The sequence below is a fragment of the Mastigoproctus giganteus genome, chromosome 2 (genome assembly GCF_048544385.1).
Source record: "Mastigoproctus giganteus isolate SK-2022 chromosome 2, ASM4854438v1, whole genome shotgun sequence".
NCBI lineage: Eukaryota > Metazoa > Arthropoda > Arachnida > Uropygi > Thelyphonidae > Mastigoproctus > Mastigoproctus giganteus.
In genome coordinates this window covers 157,445,321-157,469,395 of record NC_143576.1, presented here as the reverse complement: position 1 = coordinate 157,469,395, position 24,075 = coordinate 157,445,321, and the positions used below count along the sequence as shown (strand labels likewise).

The window sequence follows — 24,075 nt, the reverse complement described above, 5'->3', positions numbered from 1 at the left end:
AGATATTGAACGATTCTTTGTACAGTCTGTGTTTTCTGTATCTGTTGGTGGTTAGGACCAAGATGTTATTGAAATTTCATTGGTGATCTTCAAACCAGGTGTAGAAAGCTGGATCTGATTTTGTTATTTGGCCAAAAGCTGTGTCATATTAATGTTCTTTAATTCCTTTTTTTATAAATACGACATGGCCAAATAACAAAATCAGATCCAGCTTTCCATGCGAAGAACACCAATGAGATTTCAACGTCATGGTCCCAGCCACTGGCTGATACAGAAAAATACAGACTATACAAAGAATCATTAATTATTGGAATAATAAACAATATTAACCAAAATAAAGGCATGCAGACAGACAATAAACCACATACATATTTTCAAAAGCAGAGTATAGGAGCAGATAAAAACACAAAAATAACAACCACAATAAGTATATCCCAAAAAAGAACTCCTATTCCTCCCACCCCTTCTAACATAATCTCGAACCCACTTACAAATTAAAACACTCACAAAGATTAGCCACCAAACAGATGTCTAATCCGACAACATCCAAATCCCTACTCTTGTTCAAAATATCCTCACTTACAGTGACAAACTAACCTAAGATTAGACCCTGGAGACCTTAACCTGAGTTTTAATTCCAGACTTTATTAGTAAATTATTATAATTGCACAGAACATGTAAATATAATGAATTGTAAACTGCTGCTTTGGTATTTGAGGTTGATGATATCAAAAGGACACAGCATTACAGGAGTGTAAATAGTCATAGTTATCCATTTACTTAATGATAATTGATTTATTATTAATCTTATTAACAAAATTAATAACTAATGTAAAATTATTTAAAACTGTTTGAACTTAATTCTTAACCTTATAGTTGCTAATAGCTATTTGTTAATTAAATAAAGACTAAACTTTAATATTAACAAATAAGAAATGTGTAAACAAATTAACATGTAATAATGTATAATTAAAGTAATGGGTAGTAATGTGTAATCAAATTAATAGGAAATAATGTATAATCAAATTAATGGGAAATACAGTAAACCCCCGCTATTCGCGGTATCTGTATTCGCAGTTTCGCGTATTCGCGATCGCTGATTTAATATAAAATGAAACCTAAAAAAATTTGAATTTTAAAGCGCCGTGAATATTTTCTGCCATAAAAAAACATGGGCGTGGCTAAAATTATCTTTCCCGGTCAAAACAGCATTCAGTGGGTGGGGGAGAGGGGTGACAAAATCGCGAGTGTGGATGTTTCTCGCTAATCCTTGTTCAGTATGTGTTATGCACTTGTCATGGAAGGTTTGGTCATTTGCTTTTAATTTATATGCTTATAAATTGAATAAATTTATCAATTTATAAATTGATATGCTTACAAAAGTGATAAATCTACCGTTTTGCAGTGTAAAACAGACTTTTTCGAGTGTGTTAACGGAAGAAAGTGCCTTTATTGTGGACAAGTTCTTTTTTACCCGTACAAAAATATGGCTACGAATAACAAGGGAAATGTGAAAATATCAAAGAAGGTGATGGCATTAGCGAATAAAATTGAGTTATTAGACAATTTCTAATGATGAAATTGTCTCTTCAGTGGCAAAACATTATAAAATCAATGAGTCAACAGTACGATCAATCAAAAAATCGGGGCGCCTCCGTAGCCAGGTGGGAAGGAGCAGCAGTGCGTAGCACACGCTTCTTGATTAGACCGGGGTTCGAGCCCGTCACCACCAAATACGGAGGATGCGGAAAGGTCAGGGAATGACCACCGCATATCCCCGGAGCAATATGGCCTTAGTTGCTAATGCTCCTAAAAACCAAACAACAACATCAAAAAATCGGAAGAAAAAATCCGCCGTAGTGTCCGTGAAAACGCACTAATTGCTTCAAAAATTTGCTCTGTAACTCGTGATGTTAAATTAGAAAAAATGGAAAAGGCTTTAAATCTGTGGATAGAAGACCAAACTCAAAATAAAATTCCGTTAAGTTCACTCATCATTCGTGAAAAGGCAAAACTCCTTTATTAACACTTTAGTGAAACTGGTGATAGCACTGGCAGGATAAGTTTTTTGCTAGCAAGGCGCTGGTTTGAAAGATTTGTTTGAAATTTCTAATAAATATTACATTTAATATTAAATTGTTTCTTATTTTCATTTCGATGCCATATGCTTGCATTTCACTATGTACTGTCTATGTACAGTCATATTATGAAGTGTAATGTGTAATCAAATTAATGGGAAATAGTGTTATCAAAATTAACAACTTTATGTAAATCATATCACTATAATTTACCAGTTCTACTGTCTTTACAGTTGCTGAAGAAGTGGTACAGGAAGTGCCACCATAGCCTAGTGGTCAGGCGCGCTGGTGCATAAGTACACGTGCCTTGAGTGACCGGGGTTCAAGCCCGTGACTACTGAATACGGTGCTGTTTCTTGTATTCTATCTATCTTGTGAACTCCTCTGACCGTTTGGTTGTCCCGGAGTATAAACAGAAAATTTATTTATTTTACTACGAAATGATCTAATTCTTTAAGAAAGTTTGTTTGTTTGTTTATTTGGTTTTTAGGAGCATTAGCAACTAAGGCCATATTGCTCCTGGGATATGCGGTGGTCATTCCCTGACCTTTTCACATCCTCCGTAATTGGTGGTCACGAGCTCGAACCCTGGTCTAATCAAGAAGCGTGTGCTACACACTGCTGCTCCTGCCCACCTGGCTACGGAGGCAGCCCTTTAAAAAAGTAAAGGCAGATTATCCACGAGGTTTAAGTGCTCGTAATTTCATCAATTTCCACCAGTTCTTGATATATCTGCACACTGTGCCACTAAAAGAATATTTAAAATTTGAGTCCAAACGTGGTAAAAATGATCAAGACAACAAATAACCTAAACCTAAAAATAAACAACATAACCTTGGTGCTGTTTAATTGAAACACCTTGTAATATATATATTTATATATTGCAATTTTGGTTTGAATGAGACAGTAAACCCAAGAGCTCTAAATGAATATTGCTTATGATGCAGTCTTATAATTCATATCAAACTGCAACTAGCCAAATAATGCTTATTTGGGTAGTTGTAGTAATATTGAGGAAAGAAGGTGGTTTAAAATGGCAGATGGAAATAAAAATATCTCCATCAGAATATCCAACCCCTTTACCTGTAACATATGCATAATACTTATTAGGAACAACTGTTATGTTAGTTTGTTATTTGGTTTTTAGGAGCATTAGCAACTAAGGCCATATTGCTCTGGGCAGTGGTCATTCCCTGACCTTTCCGCATCCTCCGTATTTTGTGGTGATGGGCTCGAACCCCGGTCTAATCAAGAAGAGTGTGCTACGCACTGCTGCTCCTTCCTACCTGGCTAAGGAGGTGCCATTTTTTTAGGAACAACTACATATTCTTACACACAGAATGATAATCTCTTGATCTTGCTTTCCATTTTTTTGAAAGTAGTCCAAAAAGTGTAGGTAGTTTCTCTTTATAATGATAGGTAACTGGCAGAAGTTAATTGTTAAAAAAATGCAAAAATTACTTGCCATCATTGTAAAAATGTTTAGTAAACAAGTTCAAAAAATGCATAATTTTCCAAGGAAAGTTGACAGTGATAGGAAAGAAGGTTCTACTCCTAAGCAGAATTATGAGGTGTAAAAAATTTCTCTTAAACTACTATAACATAGCTTTAACCCAGCCGAGAAGTGAATGGGCAGAAATTTTTATCCACCAGTGGCAGAACCATTCCCCACTGATTGTGCAACATGAGTTTAAAAGCCTGTTTTTCTAGGGAAGGAACCCTCTAAAGTATAAGTTTCACAGTTAGACAAATTGTTCTTTGGAATGAGCCAAACAATTTGTCTAACATCTAGTTAGATGGTGTTCTTTTTTTGGATAATTTAATTCACCTCTGTGGCTTTAATGGCATGTGTTGGGCATCAAAAAAGGTAAGCAGATTTAATCTTGATTATCTCAAAGAAACAGTGATGTCTAATTAAAATAAACAAATAGTTATGTCCCATCAAATATAATGGGATGTCTTTCTAGCAAAGGTTTAGGCTAACTTCACTTTACAAGAGGCACAATGAATGCACATGCTTATTTCCATGATTTGGAGCATAGCATATAGAACTCCAGGAACCTGTGCCCCTGAGTTGCATCTTATTATGTAATCACAATTTTTACACTCTTAATTCACCATCATTTTTTCTTTCTGCATGGAAATTTTCCTACATCAAGTTAATTCCTAATAAAGGAGATAGATCTCTGTGATTACTCTTTTGCCATAACCTCACTGCTATCTAAAGAAATGAAGGAATTCATTAATTGCCACTCTAAGTGATTTTTTTGTGTAATGCATTTCTGCTTCACAGTGAAACCACCTCTCAGGTCATAATCTTGCAAATCAAACCAAGGCTGAATATAAAAGTGGTATAAGTACCTTCGCACAAGAAAACAAGCAACATACAAGAGTTATTGCATTGCACAAATAAATCTCCACTGTGTGTGTGTGTTTAAAATTGCATTTTGTGCCCTCAAATTTAAAAGCTTCTGGGACCCTCACTCGTTACACTTGAGTGGGGGTGTTTTTAAATAAGTTTCTGAATAGATTTTTGGAATCTTGTGTTTTGAGTTAAAGTTGAGTTGGGTCTTTAAGACTCTTGTGTTTAAAGTTTCAAGACTTTTGTGTTTAAAGTTCAAAGTTGTAAATAGTTTTGGCGATTAATGCCTTTTAATATGTCGGGTAAAAAGTCGAGCGCTGGCTCTCTTTCCAAGAAAAAAGCTAATATTGAGGTGGAAACAAGTAGCGTTTCGGATGATTCAGAGAGTGAAAGCTCTGAAAGTCAGGAGGATGGAACGACCTTGGCTGAAGTGGAAGAAAAAAGACAAGTTACCAAGAGTGGTGCCATAAAAAAGAAGAAGGCTAGTGTTGTGTGGTCACCAGAAAAGAAATTAGAAACAATGAATTCTATGAAGATGTTGTTGAGCTCTATGGCAAAAAGTTCTGAACAAGGGACTGTTGGGTTAACTGGATTAGAGAAGGTAGTGAAGGCATGAGGGAGAATAAGGGCTCTCCTATTTCAAAGAGAAAATCGTGTAATTAGGAGTGTGGCAGCCAAGATTTTAGAGATATGGGATGAACTAGAAATGGCTATTGTAGAGCTCGAGATAGACCTACAAGTAAGTAAAGTTAAAAAGAAGGATATTCAGGAAGAACATAAAAAGGACTATGCTGCTGTGGTTAAAGAAAAGTTGCAAAACCTAGAGTGGCAATCATTACTACCAAGAACATAAAAGTAGTGAAGATATCAGGAAAGACTTAATTGGTAAAGTGAGACCTGAATTACAGAATGTTAAAGTAAGAAATCTTAGAGCTGTACAGGATAAGAAGATCGTCCTTGAAGTTGAATCGGAAAAGGATATAGATATGATCATTGATTGTCCAAAGTTTAAAGAACTAAAACTGTGAGTGGATAAGGTTAAGAAGCGAAATCCAAAAGTCCTAATTTATGATGTGGAACAAGAAGTGAATAAAAATGAGTTGAGAGAACAATTGTGGATAAAGAATTTGAAAGATTACGGAATAAGCCAAGAAGTGTTCCAAGAAAGTTTTAATGTGATATCAGTAAATAAAGCAAAGAACAAGAATTTGAATAACTGGATAGTGCAGGTAGCCGGTCCGGTGCATAAACAGTTGATTAGAACAGGAAGAGTGTTTGTGCATTGGTCTGCCTGTCAGGTTCGTGACATTGTCACGGTGACCCAGTGTTATAGATGCATGGCTTTTAGCCATATTGCAAAATTTTGCAAAGTAAAGGCGTTTTGCGGTTATTGTTCTATAGAAGGACATTCTTATAAAGACTGTATGAACAAGGAAAATGTACCTTGTTGTATAAATTGCAAACGCAGAAAAGTAACAGGTGAACATAATGCTGTAGACCATACTTGTCCAGAATATAAAAAGGCAATGGTCTTGAGTCAGAAAAGAACTGACTATGAGTAAAACCTGATATGTGATGTTGTCAATGGTTATGGGTCTGTATTGGAGGTGCCGTGGCTTTGTCATGGACTTGGCAGGTATGGCTTCAATGCGAGAGAGCTAAGCTTGGAGAAAGCCTCAGTGTGAGACTATAGTTTTAAACTAATTGATAAAGGAAAAGTTTAAAATTTTTTAACTTCCGTACGAGTAGAGGTCTTCCTCCTCGAGGAAGGGGCGGTAACTATGGTCACACGGAATATTTACTTATCTCTGTGTGACCACAGGCTGAAGACCGATACAACGAGTCATTTAATCAACAGAAATGTTTAGAAATATCTTTTGGCCTGATAACTATTGCAGTGATGATAAATCACAAAAAATATAATTGCAATATAATAAAAGAGTAGACTTTATGCGCAAGGGCACATTTGCCCAGGAGGCGCACTGAAGGTTCTGTTGCTTATATGATGATGATGGTGTGTGTGTGTGTGTGTTTGTGTGTTACTCTCATTCTTATCTTATACTTTCATATATGATTGTTTTATTTGTCATTAGACTAAATAAAATATTACTAAATGTTATTTTTCCATTTTTGTGTCACATAATGTGTTTTTTACTCTTTGAAAGTTCTAGCCTGGTGCCTCTATTGTTTTATTTTATATTTATATTTCATTTTATTTTGTTTTTACTGCAAGCTGTTGCCTAAGTACTATCTCGTCTCTTGATCTCTCTTAAGGCTACTTGCTTTTAACTATATTTTCAAATCTCTTTATCTTTACTAGTATTAGGCTAATATATTATATGTCTCTAGAAATTCTGCATGGCATTAGGGGAGGAATTTTCATCAGCTTGGCCTGCACTTGTAGGTAGAAGAAATCTGTTTAGTAGAGACAGGATACATTTAAACAAAGGTGGTGCAAGGGCTTTTGCCACTATTATTGAGGACACCTTAAACGTTCAGGGAAACTGCTAGTTTGTGGAGACAAGGGTAAAATGGATACAAGTTTATCTGATAATATTGGTCAAAGTAACGTATGCACATACCTCAAGAGTTCTTGTTTATTACTGCAACAGAACCTATTATCAAGGTATTCTGAGGGTGGAAACGTTTAAAATGAGCGTGTAACTAATGCCAGGGAAGCGAGCTTAAATAACTTTAAAGGATGTGTCAGGATAGTTAACTATACAAGAACACTAAGTCTTAATTGTTTATACAGTAATTTTAGAAGTGTCGTGAATAAAATGAGTGAATTCGAACTGCTGGTTAGGACAAGTAACGTTGGCATAATTGGGCTTACAGAAATGTGGTGCCACCTGGAAATAGGGGATAATGAGTTACTGTACAATGTATATATTAAGTGCAATAGCATCATTAATACACAGCCATTTCTGAATAAACAGAATATTTATAAGGCGGCATCGTTTTAAGTTATATCTCATATTGTGAATACCTTCCCAACGAGTTACCATGATATTGCACTACTTCGAATAAGTAACGCTTCACCTATGGTAACTCGTTGGGAAGGTATTCACAATATGAGATATAACTTAAAACGATGCTGCCTTATAAATATTCTGTTTATTCAGAAATGGCTGTGTATTAATGACGCTATTGCACTTAATATATACATAGTCTAAATTCCCTCGCAGCTTGAGGCTTTAGCCCCAAATGCATCTTAGTTACTGTACAATGTATTTAGGAAAGATAGAGCAGATAAAAGGGGTGGTGGGGTCATGCTTCTTATCAAAAGCAGCCTGAGTGCAATGAAAGTTTTCCCAGATTCAGATGTTTCGCATGTTAGTATAGAGTCTCTACGGTGATTGTGAAGATTATGACGAGTGCCTCTACATGCAAATGGAATGGGCAAGTAAGCGTGAATTTCTTATTATGGGTAATTTTAATTTGCCTCTAATTGTTTGGAGCCAATGGGAAGGAAATTTCACATGGGGGACAAAATTTTTAAATCAGCTAGATGATTTTTATTTGTACCATTGTGTAAGGGAAAGTACTAGGGAAAAGAATAACCTAGACTTCATCATCATCCATAAACCAGATGACATAATAGGGCTGACAGTACAGGAACCAGTAGCAGGAAGTGATCATTAAAGAGAGAGGTAGCAGTAGTTAAAGGCAAAGGAATGGGTTATAATTTAAGAAAAGGAAATTACAATGCCTTAAGGTGCTACATGGCCTCTATTAAATGGGTAGGTATCGTGCAGAGAGCGAATGCAATTGTATTATGGTATACTTTTAAAATTAATCTCAGAAGCTTTGAATGTGTATATACTATTAAAAAAATACTCCACGAGGAGGATTCCAAGTTGGATGAATAATGAAGTTGCCAGATTACTTGAGTAAAAAATGACAGCATGGAAAAGGTACTGAGCAACAAAAAGTACTGAAACCTATAACAGCTACAAATTGATCTGTAATGATGCCGCAAAAAAGATTAGGCTGGCAAAGGCAGATTATGAGAAATTGCTGGCAAAGAGAGCAAAGAGTAGGGATAAGCAATTCTTCGCATATATAAATGCAAAGAAGAGAACGATAAACTAGATTGGACTTTTATGTAATGGACGTGGGATAGTATTAGATACCCCAGCTGATGTTGCAGATGAACTCAACAGTTATTTTGCATTGATATTTACAGAAGAAAAACCCTTTACATCAATGAGAAATTATGGGAGTGAAGTTGAAAAAGATGTAATTAATAATATTGAAATTTCACATGATTATTTAATGAAAAAACGTTCGTGCCTACAGGCCAGTAAGACTCCTGGGATTGATGGCATATACCCTATAATCTTAAGGAAGGTGGCAAGTGAGTGCATTGAACCATTGAGGCTAATTATGAGAGCATCACTGGACTCGGCAGTGATTCTGTTGGATTGGAAAAGTGCCAGTGTATCTCCAATACATAAGGGCAGTTCTAAGAGTGAAGTGGGAGTTAACTGACCTGTTAGTCTAACTTCAGTAGCAGGGAAAATCATGAAGGCCATGATCAAGGGTGGAATTCAGGATCATTTAGATAGAAATGGAATTCTGAACGCTCAGCACGATTTTTTAAAGGAAAAATCATGTTTAACAAATCTGGTTAGCTATTTTGACAGGGTCACTCATGAGCTGGATTTAGGGAATAATTTCAACATTGTTTATCTGGATTTCAGCAAAGCATTTGACTCAGTCCCATATGAGTAGTTACTTTATAAGCTAGAACAGGTTGGAATCACACAGAAAATCCTTACATGGATAACAGGATGGCTTCAGAGCAGGGGCATAGGGTTGTGATAAATGGTCATTCCTCAGATTGGGTTGATGTAAGAAGTGAGTTTCCCCAATGATCAGTATTAGGACCACTATTGGTTTTGATTTTCATAAATGACATTGATGAAGGAATAGAGAGTGTGATGCCTAAATTTGCAGATGATGTAAAGATTGGTAGAGTAGTTAATGATCACTGCCAAGCAGAGCTTCTTCAGAGTGGCCTAGATAGACTTCAGCGATGGTCAGAAAAATGGCAGCTATGCTTTAATTCAGCAAAGTGTAAGGTATTACACCTGGGGAACAGTAACCCCAAAATAACTTATACAATTGGTGGAGTTGAACTAAAGCCAGGAGTGGAGAAAAGGGACTTGGATGTTATGATGCGGTCAGACAGGAAGTTCTCCGAGTGTTGTAGACAGGTTGCAAGGAAGGCCCATGGTGTCCTATTGATGATTTATCGAACATTTGCTATTAGAGATAAGGATGTCATAATCCCATTATATAAGGCTATTGTTAGACCACACATGGAATACTGTGTTCAACTATGGAGACCGCACCTAAAGAAAGACATGGAGCTTCTTGAAAGGGTCCAAAGACAGGTAACTTGTCTGGTGAGATCAGCAAAAGGGTGTCCATATGAGGAAAGTCTTTGAATATGTGGGTTGCAGAGCTTGTAAACTAGGCACCTTAGAGGAGACTTGATTGAGGTGTTTAAGGCTCTGAGACGAGTCAGTAAAATGAATGAGGGTGAAATTTTTATGTTATAAATGATTCTAGAACGAGAGACCGTAAATTCAAGTTATGGGGAGAGATGTTTAGACTGGATTGCAGGAAGTTTTATTTTAGCCAGTGAGTTATAAATTACCGGAATAAGTTACCTACATGGGTGATAGAGGCTGACAGTTTAGGGAAATTCAAAGGTCTGCTGGATAGTTACCTATGGGAGGAGGGAAACGCATAAGTTGTCTATTTCCTTTCCTTATTATTTTTTAAATTTTCTTATTATTTTATTCATTTTTTTTTGTTCTTTTGGCTGGTGCAGCATACCCCATAGGCTTCCTTGCACCATGTGACCATTGCTAATACTAATGCTAATCCTAATACTAATATCTTTACAAATCTGTGGTTGATGTGGCTTCTTGAATTCCAATGTACTGTGTATAAAAAATAATAAAAATTTCAACATATCATAACTTGAAAAAATAAAATGTAATGGTGGAACCTTTAAAAATTTATTTTAGAAATATTTACAGTTAAATTTTACTTTCTTTTTGTTTCAGTTCATCCATCAATTCACAGTGAGTCTGCTGTAATAAGGGCTGAAGAAGGAAGTGCTACACAACTTCTTTGTATAGTTTCTGGCCACCCTCAGCCGAGAGTTCTTTGGTACCAAGATAAAGAAATGAGGAAACCTGTAAAAAGAGGGCCAAATATGGATATGTTGATGCTGCCTCATGAAGAAGTAAGCAAGCAAAGATTTCTTAATAATTTTGATTTAATGCAGTGCTTGCCAAAGTAATGCACTCCTATAACTAAATTTGTATTAAAAGGAGACCAGTATGCATAATAAAAAAAAATAGAAGGAAACTCTAATATGAGATTGGAAAGACATCTAAATAACCAGAGGTAAAGTGCTCATTGCTACATGTAAAAGGATTTATTGTATTGGATGAGCGTAGTTGCAGTTAACACAGTTGAATGTTGGTAGCAACAATGTTCTTAAGGGTCAAATAAATATAATTAATTAAATAAACATGCATTTTGTAGAATAAAATGCTAATAAACATTTAGACAACCACATTAGAAATACAGAAGTATATTTTTAAAGTCTGTCTTGCCATTTATTTCTGGTGCAATTGTTCCAAGCCCCCTCCCTCTCTCCACTGGCCAACTTGCAGTAACGAAGCAATTTCCATGCAGATGTTACTTGAATTTGTGTGTTAAACAAGCTATGGTCATCTAGTACAGTTAACCTTTTTACTTGTAATGGTGAATTCTTCACTTCTAGTGATTTATAATAAATCAAAACATTTTGTCAGATAATGATTTTAGGCTAAGAAAAATTTTTGAACCATCTTTTTGCACATATAAAAGTGCATTTTATAAACAGTCTTTTATTTAATCACTATTCAAGAATAGGAATTTTTCCTTTCTAAACTTAATATAAAAATTAAGTTTCAAACGAGTTAAATGAAAATTGCTTTTTAATATTATATTATTCCCTGTTTTTTAGGAAAAATATACATATATTGCAAGCCTTGTAATTCCTAATGTGAGTAAAATTGACCAAGGACAGTATTTCTGCCATGCAGAAAATCAGTATGGAAAAGCAGCCTTAAATATTACACTTAAACTTGTTCACAAGCTATATGCCAACACATCAGGTAAAAGAAGATCCTCATAATGTAGTATAGCAACTTACATTTTGGTTATTTTAGATATTTATGAGAAAGAAAAGTAAAATACTTTTCTAAATGGTTAAATAGTAAAAATAGGCATTTAAAAAATGATATCCAAGTTATTTGAAAGAGTATAGTGTTTATACCTGTCATTATTGTAAATTAAAAGGAAATACACTTATCCAAAATTATTATGTAAATAGTAACAATTTTAGAATTTATGGTGTCTATTAACTAATATGTGTATAGGTAGGTATTTATACACATCCCTAACTCTACAAAAACTCCAAAATTTGTATAGTAGGCTGTTTCGTGATCCCTATTAGATCCTGTCTTCAAACCAAAATTTTATTTATATGAATGTAGTGTATTTCCTTTTAATTTTTAACCATTTATTTTTATCTATGTCCTTTAAATTATTATCATTATTATGCCATAGAATTTTGTGTGCCACCATCTTTATTGCTATCATTATATCATTGGTGTAAGAACAATTTATCCTTCATAGCCAACTAATACAGGTGTTTATATATATACACAGTTATTTTATATTATACCACAATTATATAAATTAATTATTATTAAAAAAAGTACAAGGCAGTTTTTTAATGATATAGTGCTTTTAATAAACTAATTTTTCTTTAGTGGTAGTAGTAGTAGTGCTGCATAAAATCAAGCTTATAAGGCACTGGGCAAAAATAAAATATATGCCAATAAAGCATCACTATAATGACCTCCATCATCTAAAACTACATAGATGGCTTCCATCGCAATGCTCATGAATGGGAACCTCTTTCCCGCGACCAAAAGATTCATGTGCTTGCCATCCAAGACCAGGTAATCGACATCAGGAGCTACAGGAAATACATCACCAAGGACTGGAGGGACAAATGACACACGTCGATGATGCAACCTAGTCCAAAAAATAGTTCAGCATATCAATGCAAGGTGCAGGGTGATCACCCACATGGAGTAATAGTAATGGTATTTGCCATATAGTGAAAGGAAGCCACAGGCTTTTGTTTTCTGCACTGGCACAAAAAAAAAAAAAAAAAACCCAAATAGATAAGAAAATTCAAATTATATTCTTCCCTCTTTATACAAGTAATCCCTGGTCATGAGGATAATATATCAGAAGCTACCATAAAATTACCAGTTGATAAAGAAAGTGTACCAGAAAGTACTATAAGTATGAACCCCAGGCTGTACTAGAGACACCTACTCACAAACTATACTGGGACCATGCCATAATAACAGACAAGATGATTCCACACAACAGACCAGACATAACCCTCATCGACAAGAAGGGAAGGGTTACTTACCTGATTGACATAGCAATATATCCAACATCAGCAACCATCAGAAAACCTATGTGGAAAAGATCAAAAGGTACACAGACCTAAGACAGAAAGTCAAAGAAATGGGGCATATGGAACAAGTAATGACCATCCCGATAACCGTATCAACCACTGGCAGGGTACCAAAATCCATAAGAACCTTGCAGCAATAAGCCTAATAGAGAACACTTACATGGTACTCCAGAAAGCCACAATCCTGAACACTTGCTGGATAATCAGAGAATTCCTCAACCAACAATAATAACATTACAGCAGGCCCTTATTATAACTGTTCACTCTATGCTGATTTGCTATAATGCTGTTCTTATATTATAACCCATATCTCACTCTAACGCTATCACAACTCACTATAACACTCTTTTACCGGCGTACAGACACGATAGGAGGGAGTATATGATGAGAGCCTTGTCGATCAATTCGGCCCTGGAAAGATTGTGCAAGGCTCAAGGGGTAGAATTTTTTTCAGCCTGGACTGTACTTGTTAATAGGAGAGATTGCTTCTACAGGGATGGGATACACTTAAATAGAAAGGGTGCAAGAATATTTGCTGATGCTATCGAGGCAGTGTTAGGTGGGTCGGAAAACTGCTAGTTTGGGGGGATACAAAGACTAATAGTTTAACAGTAACCGCAGGCAGAGGTGAAGGCGATTCTTGCACAACTTCTATTAGAATAAGAAGCGACCTGGAGCGAGGGGTGTTGGGGGTTTCAGGGACGGATGGCAGTCATCATGGAATAGTTGGGTATATGGGATGTGTTAGGGTAACCAGGAATAGGCATAGGAGCATGTATGCTTGCATGTATACCAATGCTAGAAGTATAGTAAATAAATTTGATGAATTTGAAGTGTTGGTCAAGACATCAAAGGCGGATATTGTTGGGATAGCAGAGACGTGGTGTCACAAAGATATAAGGAATGCAGAACTGGAATTTGGGGAGTACAATGTGTACAGAAAGGATAGACAGGACAGAAAAGGAGGGGGTGTTATGCTGTTAATTAAGAAAAACATAAAATCAAAGGAAGTGCACCCAGTTAATATAGATGAACAGTGCTCTGTTGAGTCAGTTTGGTGCGAGATAAGCACTGCGAAAGGAAAAATAAGGGTAGGAGTGTGTTATAGGCCTAATGACTTGAATGAGTACAATGAACAATTGTACAGAGAAATAGAGTGGGCCAGTAAATCTGAATGTCTTATAATGGGGGATTTTAACTTCCCAGATATTGACTGGAACTTGTGGGTTGGTCACTCACACACCAGTCAGACTTTTGTGGATTTATTGGATGATTGTTTTCTGCAGCAGCATGTTCGAGAGGCAACCAGAGAAAGTAACACTCTTGATCTGGTTATCAGCAGTGATCATTCGTGTATTAAGAATTTGCAGATAAAGGAACCACTAGGTGGCAGTGATCACAGTGTGCTGAAGTGGGATTTACTCAAAGAGGTAACTACCGTCAGGGGTAAAGGAAAGGGTTTTTGCTTCCGTAAAGGGGAGTACAGTGGTCTCAGACAGTTTTTAAATTCTGTACAGTGGGATCAACTGACGATGTTACCAACAGTAAATTCTAAGTGGGAAGCATTCAAGGAATTAATCGTGGAAGCTACTAGACTTTATATACCGATTAAGAAATATCGTTCAAGGTTTAGGCCTAAATGGTTATCAAATGAACTAATGAGACTCGTGACAGAGAAGAAAAATGCATGGGATGCATATAAATTATCAGGTGACGCAGAAGCCTGTGGCAGATATAAGCTAGTCTGTAATCAGGTCACAAAGGAGGTTCGGCAGGCGAAGGCGGATTACGAGAAATCTTTGGCAAAGGATGCTAAGAAAAACAGCAAGGATTTCTTTACTTATATAAACTCTAAAAGGAAGGGGATGAATATGATTGGTCCACTTGACATCGATGGTTCGACTGTTGATGATCCTGCTCAGATAGCAAACAAACTGAATGAGTATTTTGCATCTACATTCACACGTGAGGAATTATTACAGTTTGAAAATGGAAGAAGGTTATCAAATTGTAGCAGTGTGCTTAATGATTTTGTAATAACTGAGAGCAAAGTGGAGGAGAAATTGTTGAAGTTAAACATAAGAAAGGCACCTGGGGTGGATGGGATCTATCCAGTTATTTTAAAGGAGGCGGCAAAGCAACTAAGCAAACCCTTAGCCATAATTATGAGAGCATCCTTGGACTCAGGGGAGGTTCCCACGGACTGGAGATGTGCAAATGTGTCCCCAATTCACAAAGGTGGATCGAAGGGTGACACGAGTAATTACAGACCAGTTAGTTTAACTTCTGTTCCGGGTAAAATAATGGAGTCACTGGTTAAAGATGCATTGCAGGATCATCTAGACAAGACTGCAGCAATAATTCAAACACAGCATGGGTTTGTTAAGGGAAAGTCTTGTCTGACAAATTTGATTGGTTATTATGATGTGGTCACAAAGGAACTGGATGCGAAAAATAATTTTGATATCATATACTTGGATTTCAGGAAAGCTTTTGACACTGTTGCGCATGGAAGACTACTGTACAAATTGGAGCAGAATGGTATTAAGGGTAAGTTGCTACAATGGATAAAAGGATGGTTAAGTGGGAGAAGACAGAGGGTGGTAATCAATGGGTGCTGCTCTTCATGGACTAATGTTATTAGTGGAGTCCCACAGGGTTCGGTGTTGGGTCCACTGTTGTTTTGTGTATTTATCAATGATATTGATGAAGGTATATCAGGCTTAATGTCGAAGTTTGCAGATGACACAAAGGTTGGCAGGGTTGTTAATGACAGTAATGGCAGTGTGCTACTGCAACAGGATCTAGATAATTTGGGCAGATGGGCTAAGAAGTGGCAACTGAAGTTCAACCTTGACAAATGCAAAGTACTGCATATGGGTAGAAGTAACCCCAGAGAAACGTACCAACTGTGTGGTACTACACTTAAGGTGGTAGAAAATGAAAAAGACCTGGGAGTAATTGTGCAGTCAGATATGAAGTTTTCTGAGCAATGCAGACAGGCTGCTAGGACAAGTCATGGGGTTTTGTCAATGATATATAGGAATTTTGCTAGCAGGGAGGAGGAGGTGATTGTCCCTCTGTATAAGGCAATGGTCAGGCCACGCCTTGAGTACTGCGTACAGGTCTGGAGGCCTCATTTTAGGAAGGATGTAGATTTGCTTGAGCGTGTACAGAGAAGAGCAACACGATTGGTGAGGGGAATGAAGGGATTCTCTTACCAAGAGAGGCTTAAGTTCTGCAAATTGCAGTGGCTGGAGACTAGGCACCTGCGCGGTGATCTGATTGAGGTCTATAAGGCCTTGAATGGGTTGAGCACGCTGAATTCTGATGGGATCCTTCCACTTGTTCAGATTACGAACCTACGGGGACATAAGTTCAAATTAAGAAAGGACAGATGTAGAATAGATGTGCGGAAATTTGCCTTTAGCCAGCGGGTGGTTAATTGCTGGAACAAACTTCCATCTGTCGTTGTGGAAGTTGATAGGTTAAATAAATTTAAGGAGGAACTGGACAGGCATTTGGAGGGAATGGCGTGATGATTTTTTTTTTTTTTTTTTTTTTTTTTTGGCTGATGCTGCATAAGCTCCTACACTTGCTTTCTTGCATCATGTGCCACTACTACTACTACTACTACTACTACTACTACTACTACAGATTAAATTTTTGGCATGTTTAACGAAAACATTTCACGTAGTCAATAGCTTTAAAATGAATAGCAAAACAGCATTAAAAAGTTTCCCATGCTGACTTGCAAAATTTTCCCACACTCAGTGAAATTTTCTTCCATGCTAATTTAATTGAAGTACAGTGGCTTGTTACATAGTTCCGAGATCAACATTTTAAAAAATGATCAAGTATATTGCTTGTAATATTTGTGTTATATGCATTTGTCCGAAGTCTAGTCATCACTCAGTACAGTGTTAGGTAACGGACAGTTTACTCAAACATTGTATAATAATTAATGCAATGCAGTTACATTTTCGAAGATGAATAATGGCGGATAAGAATTAAAAAGCAACAATGTCTGGAGGCGGTAGGAAGCCTGCTAAGAAAAAGACTGAATTTAAAAATTAAATTATAATACGTTTTGAAGCAAATCAATTCAGTTCAACGACAAGTGGATGTGTGCAATCATTTAGGACTGCCAGGTTCAACTGTAAGAATAATTATAAAAAATAAAGAATTAATTTTAGCAGGAGGAAAGCCAGCTGTTCCACTGCAAGCAACTAAATTGGTTATGGCTAGGCCGGCTATTATAATTGAAATGGAGAGATGTTTAAATAATTTTATTGAAGATAATATCCAATGCACAATTCCATTAAGTTAAATATTATTAAATAAAAAGTGATTAGCCTATATGATGATCTGAAGAAAGCTCACCTTAAAAAAAAAAAAAAAATGTGGAACCATTTAAAGCTAGTAATGGCTGGTTCGATAGATTTGAAATTCAGGGAGAAGTCATAAGTGTGGATCAAGAAGAAGATGAAACTTTCAAAAAAGAACTTAAAATTATTGAAGAGAGGTGTTATACTTCTCAACAAGATTTTAACATAGATGAAACAGGACTTTTTTGGAAATGAATGCTTAAAAGAAGTTTCATATCGAAAGAAGAAAAAAAACATGCCAGGCTTCAAAGTGGGAAAGGATCAGTTGACTTTATTGTTGAGTGGTAATGCTGCAGGGAATTTAAAAGTAAAGCCCCTTTTAGTTTACTAGGAAGAGGACCAAAGTACAACCCAAAATTGACCAAAGATACAAAAACTCGACAGCCCAGGGCCATCGGATTAATAGATTCGTGATTTTAATTGGCATTTTAAGTTTAATTTTGATATGTAATGTAGTTACTTACCACATAATTATATACGTATGTAATGGAGAATATTTTATATGTACAGATTTTTAATATTAAATATTTTTACCGACATTTGGCATCTTTTTCACTACCGTTTATTATTTGTGAGTTGCAGTCTATACCACTGCGACTTACAAATACATATGTTACATTACAGAAATACAGCACTCGCTTAGCCCTGATTCGCTTAGCACTCTGTTTTTCCAGAACGAATTATCAGCATTAAGCGGAGGTCACCTGTAATAATAATACTTGTAATAGTAACCGGATAAAACCTCAACCACCCCGTGCATTTGGTACCACTACCCATCACGGGGTAGAAAAAATTCCATAAAGGTGGTAGTACAAAACAATAATAATAATAATATTCTTGAAACGATATCAGGCATACAAAGGATGGCAGTGTGGTTAATGGCAATAATCCAGGATATGGTGCTGCAACAAGACCTAGAAAAATTAGGCAGATGAGTTGAGAAGTGGCAATTGAATGTCTACCTTGAGTATGGTACAACATAGTACCACTGTGTTCTACCATGCTTAAGGCCACACTCAAGGTAGTAGAGAATGAAAATGATCTGGAGGTAATTGTGCAAGCAGACATGAAGTTCTTTGAGTGGTGGAGACAGGCTGCTAGGATAGCTCATGGGATTTTGTCAATGATATACAGAAATTTTGCTTGCAGGGATATGGAGTTAATTATTCCACTATATAAGGCAATGGTAAGCGGCCTTGTTTTCAGTACTGAATTCAGCTCTGAAAGCCTCATTTTAAGAAAGATATGAGTCTGTTGAAACATTTGCATAGAAGAGCAATGAGATTAATGAACAGGAAAAAAAAGAGGGTACTCTTGCCAAGAAATTTTCATTACTACAAATTTCAGAAAACTAGGTGCCTGCAAAATCTCAGAAAACAAGCACCTGCGAGAGCTGATTGAGGTATCATCTATGGAAAAACATTCATCTGGTGTTATGGAATAGTAGTTCCAATAAATTTAAGGAGGAATTAAACAAATTACTAGCCAACACAATTTTTACCTCCAAGAACTTAAATGCTGTTTTTAACCAATTTTTATGTGTAGATTTCGAAAATAACCATGATAATTTCACATCACATCACAGTTATTAAATATAGAGGGAGTTATGTTTTACCAAAATATGCCAATTTTGCATAATCTAGCCAGTAATATATGACATACTGATTTATTTTAACAGATATAACCTAATTCTCTTAATTTTAACAATCGATTCTGGCCTTGGTTTTCTTGAGATAAACATATCAGACTTCTACCTATGGTTCTTAGGTTCCAATTCAGATGCAGCAATTTACAATTTGAAGAGAGCACACAGTGTTTTTGGTGAGAATTTTTGTAGGCTGTGCCAAGGTTTTCCAAGTATTAACTGATCGTGACATGTTCTCAGGGTTGTAAATTGCTGCATCCTCAACTTGAAATTGCATCTGCAATTTCAAGTTGAGGATTCCCCAGAAGCCTCCACTTCACAAGATTTTGACTATCAGCCAGTAAGTTCAGGTAATGAGATACATTTAATCAAACAAGATGAGCTGAATGATTTGGTTAGAGACTTAAATTTTCCGAAAGAACAAGCTGAACTGTTAGAATGAAAATGACCTCAAAGACAAGGTAATTGTGCAAGCAGACATTCTAGGTTACAGCAGCAGAATATACATGCAGAAGGAACAAAGATTTCAGTGTTTCGAAAAAGTCATGAAAAGTTTTCGAAACATTTTACTATGGAGGACAGTATGTGTTTTTGCAAAGAGATTATTGGACTTCTGAAAGAACTAGGTGTCGTGCATAAGTCAGATGAATGGCATTTATTCGTGAATGCCTCAAAATTAAGTTTAAAAGCAGTTTTGCTTTATAATGGCAATGAATTTCCGTTAGTTCCTGTGTTTCATTCAGTTGGACTTAAAGAAAGTCATGAAAACATGTCTAAGGTTCTACATTCTATAAAATACCAGGATTATGGTTGGAACACATATGCAGTGATCTTAAGGTTTGCTTGTTGGTTTGCATTATTAGTCACTTAAATGCTTGTTTCAGTGTCTCCTTTGCAGTTTCTCCTTCTTTTCCCTCTCTAAACAGTGAAAGATTCAATGTAATTAATGATTCTTCCTTCTTGGTAACTATTCAGAAATTACATAGTCATTATTATATAAAGTATAAAATATAATGACATGATTACTATGTGAAATTCAGGCTTCAAGGAATACAAGGACTTCATCATTTTGATTACAGAAATATAAATAGAAAGTTATATTTGACATATGCTGAAATCTAAATCTAGTAGAATATTATATTTTTGCATCTTACTGTTTGCATCTCCAGATTAAAAAAAAAAAAAAAAAAATGCTAGATTTATTCTTGTTCCTAATATTAATTTTAGTTATTTTGAATATTCTTTTTCAAAGTAAAGAATGAATATAAATTAAATTTAGTCATTAAAGAATATTTTTTTATTGTGAATATGTATCTTTATATCAATATTGGATATGTAATTAAATAAGTCAGTAGCAGACCATTTTGCCCAAAATAAAACATAACGTATTTATTTTAGCATGTTGTGAAGAAAAAGGAGTTTCTCCAGAGTGCAGAGATGCCTGTTCTTTTGATGTTGATATTGGTATGGCTCTGAATAAACCTAGGTGCTTCAGGGAGCTTGATAAGTTGATGTTTTGTGCAGCAGGTAATGTTTGACTTCACTGTACAATAAAAGATAGCTAGTGTGCATCTTCAGCATATTTCAGATTATTTTCTCTGTCAAGTTTTTGTTTTATGTCAAAGTCTTATGATTTGAATTAAAATAAATGATAAAAAATTTAATTCTCTTTTTTTTATGCTCTAGCTAGTTGTCATAATATCATTTTTATTGTTTGTGAAACTATTTTAATATCATTTGTTTTATGCTGGTACATATCTGAAAGTATTTTTAAATGTATAATAAGTAAATATGATTATTTTGTTAAGTAAATATTTATATTTTTATAATATAAATTGGTTTAATGTTAGTTTCAACCATATGATGCTAGGAAGCCAGGCTTGTACCAGTCAAAACAAACAACTACTCCTTTGGTATCCTCTGTTTCCATAGGTACTGAACCAGCTGGTATTTGAATTTCACTAAGTTAGAAGTTTGTAAAGTGAGGGGCAAGCATGTTTATTTTATTATTATTATTTTTTTTTGATGGGTTAGTGGGGGGATACTGTTTTATTTCAATTTTATTTATTTATTTTTTTTCATCATTTCATCAGTTTTACTTCATAATTTTATTCCATTCATGTCTTCAGTTTTATTTCAATCTTTGAGATTAAATGTATTGAAGTATATATTAATTTATAAAAGTATATATACTCATAGCTAAATTTTATGTCAAATCTGTTTAAATTGGAAACTGGAATGAGATCTGGAAGGGCAAGCATGAAATTTATGAAATTTTAAGGGAAGATGCAAAGTATAAAAGTTTGAGAACCTCTGCCCTGAATCGTTGGCCTCAACTAACTGGAGGTAACTCATCCAGTGATTAACTTACTAGGAAAACTTTCTGTAAACCATCCTAACTCCTCCCCATCAATTTGAATTTATGCCTCCTGTTTCTCCTGTCATTTAATACTGTGAAAGTTTCACTTTGTTTGCTTTTCAAACAGAATCTTATAAATATAATGACATAAATAAATGGAGCATAGAATGAGCAAAAATTATTAATATCAGCATTATTAGAAATAAACTTTCAAAAGAAATTATTTACATAGTTTTAATTATCAAAAAATATCAACAATTTTACATGTCCTACTTCTAAATGAAACAGGATGTTATAGAAGTGATATAATAAATGGATGGATGGCCAGGTGATTTATCTTTTTCTGAAAGGATATTTTATTTTCTGTGCCTTTAGATTTCAAATAAGAAATATAATTCACGGAGAAGTGTATTGACAACAAAATTTTTATTCTAGATGGCAGTGATCACAGAAAGTGTTGTCGTGATCATGGTGTATCTCGGAGTTGCTTGAGATGGTGTCAAGGCCGTCCCATCGTCAATACACATTTGTGTATCCTCCATTCTGTGAAAGAAATTGTGAGCTGTTTTGAAGAGGGAAAAAGTAACTAACCTAAAGTTTTATTTTTTGTAGTATTTTTAAGGATATTATTTGAAGCATAATTTTAAATACTGATAAAGTTATTTTTTCTGAAACTATATGTATAAGATCTTTAAGTACTTCTAAATTTTAAATACTATTCAAATTGAATTAACTTCACTTATCAAAAACTATAGAAAAATTAAGTTAATTTATTAATATTTCATTAATAGTTAATATAATATCAGTTTACATCAAAACACACTAGCAAATTAAATATTCTTGATGAAAAATGAAAGCATCTGTTACTTCAATTATAGCTAGTTTGTGTTTTCATAATAATTCTTTTCAGCTACACTTTGGGGTATTTGCCAATCTTAATTTATAGTCAGTAATTTCTTCCCTTCCTGTCATTTTTTTTTTTTTAACAAACCTAAGGTGACATAATGGTGTGTTGCTTTTTGGTATCATAAAATAGTAATATTTGTTAATGACTAACTCACCTTAATTCTAAAGCTATGGACATGGGAGGCATGGCTCCAGAGTATCGGTGTGACTTGCATACTATTTTACCTGTGGCTAACAGGAACCATCATCTGGGTTCTATGGCAATATCAAATCCAATGTAGAGGCTTTTAGGAAAGACATTACAAGTCATTTATACTTTGGTAAAGTTCCCCACTTATGAAGTGGTAAAGTTTATTGAAGTTGCACTATTTTTGGGTTTTTTTACGAATAAAGAATGTTGTTGTTTTTTTTTTTTTTTTGCCATATTTTTTCAGATAAAATTGTGTTGTAGCCTTTAATTATGCCTTTAATTTCGTGCTTAACTTTTGCTGCATGATCATGTAGAGGGTTGTTCTCACAAAAATATTCAAGTGTTTGGTCAGTTTTCTCAAGGGCTTCCTTCAATTCTTTAATTTTTAAATCTTTATCCTTTGACAATTCCATTGCATCATCATTTTTGGCTTTCTCTTCTGTGGGTAGCTGGCCTAATTCTTTTAGCCCCTCATTTGTAAGTGGTTTTGAGCTTGATTCAAGCAATTGTGCAATATCCTCATCAATAGCTTATGGAATCCCACTTCTTTTGCAAGACTTACAATTTCATTTTCTAACCCAGTCACATTGCCTTTTTCATATTCACGAACAGCGCAAGGTTATAACTGCTTCCATGAGCTATACATTAATCTACACAAAATTTCTTTCCAAGCTTCTCCAATCATTTTTATGCTGTGCAGAATATTAAAACTTTTCCAAAAATCCACCACTTAATTTTCATTGCTTGTATCAATTTCAGAAATCAATCCCTATAACTGCGAGGACTCGGATAATGAATACTCAGGTACCAGAGATCTCCTGTATTTCGAATTTAAAAGCATACTATTTACACACATTTACTCAGGCATTGTCTGCAGTAGACAGTGAGAAAATTTTTACGTTAAGAGACTTTTGGAAATCTTACAATATTTACCACACCATCTTAAACATTAATAAGGCCTGGGGGAAATTACTAAAAGTTGTTTAAATGGCACATAAAAGGCTTCGAAGGATTTGAAAAAGATGAATCATATGAAGAGGTTACAGATAAGATTGTAAAGGTTGCAGAGCTACTTCAGTTGGAGGTTGCCAAAAACGTGGTGGAGTTAATAGAGGAAGAAGAGAAGAAATTATCTAACAAAGAAATTATTGACTTGTAGGCAGTGATAGTGAAAGAAGAAAATGCCGACGAAGCTCAAGATGAACCAAATGAGGAGCCGAGATGCTTCATCACCAGAGAGATGGAATGACATTTCATGAAATTGCATTGGCAATGGCGAGGTTTGAGAAGATGGATCCTGACAGCGAACGATTCTTAAAAGTTAACAGAGGGGTGAATGATATGCTTGCTTGCTACAAAGAAATCTACGATGAAAAGAAAAAAGCCACCATCCAGTCATTCATTAATATGTTCTTTCGTAAGGTTGAGCGGCCGACCCCTTCTAAATCTCCACAGCCCTCAACCTCCGCAATGGTGTACTTATCAGCTGAATATGTTGATACTGGCAACGATGCTTGAGAGGTAAAACTTACTGACATTATGCCTGCCTCCTCTCTTTTTTTGTAATTTTATAAT

The 24,075-nt window shown here is 35.2% G+C and overlaps 1 protein-coding gene across 2 annotated transcripts in view; it reads left to right on the top strand.

Moving 5' to 3' along the window:
- The window catches only part of LOC150089688 (Ig-like and fibronectin type-III domain-containing protein 1), a 337,470-nt gene that overhangs the window by 272,222 nt on the left and 41,173 nt on the right, over window positions 1-24,075 (top strand). For both annotated transcript variants that reach the window (XM_090389599.1, XM_090389600.1), the window contains 4 exons: window positions 10,524-10,705; window positions 11,477-11,627; window positions 20,444-20,572; window positions 21,840-21,986. In XM_090389599.1, coding sequence (XP_090245725.1) covers window positions 10,524-10,705; window positions 11,477-11,627; window positions 20,444-20,572; window positions 21,840-21,986 — 609 coding nt within the window. The remainder of the gene's footprint in view (window positions 1-10,523; window positions 10,706-11,476; window positions 11,628-20,443; window positions 20,573-21,839; window positions 21,987-24,075) is intronic.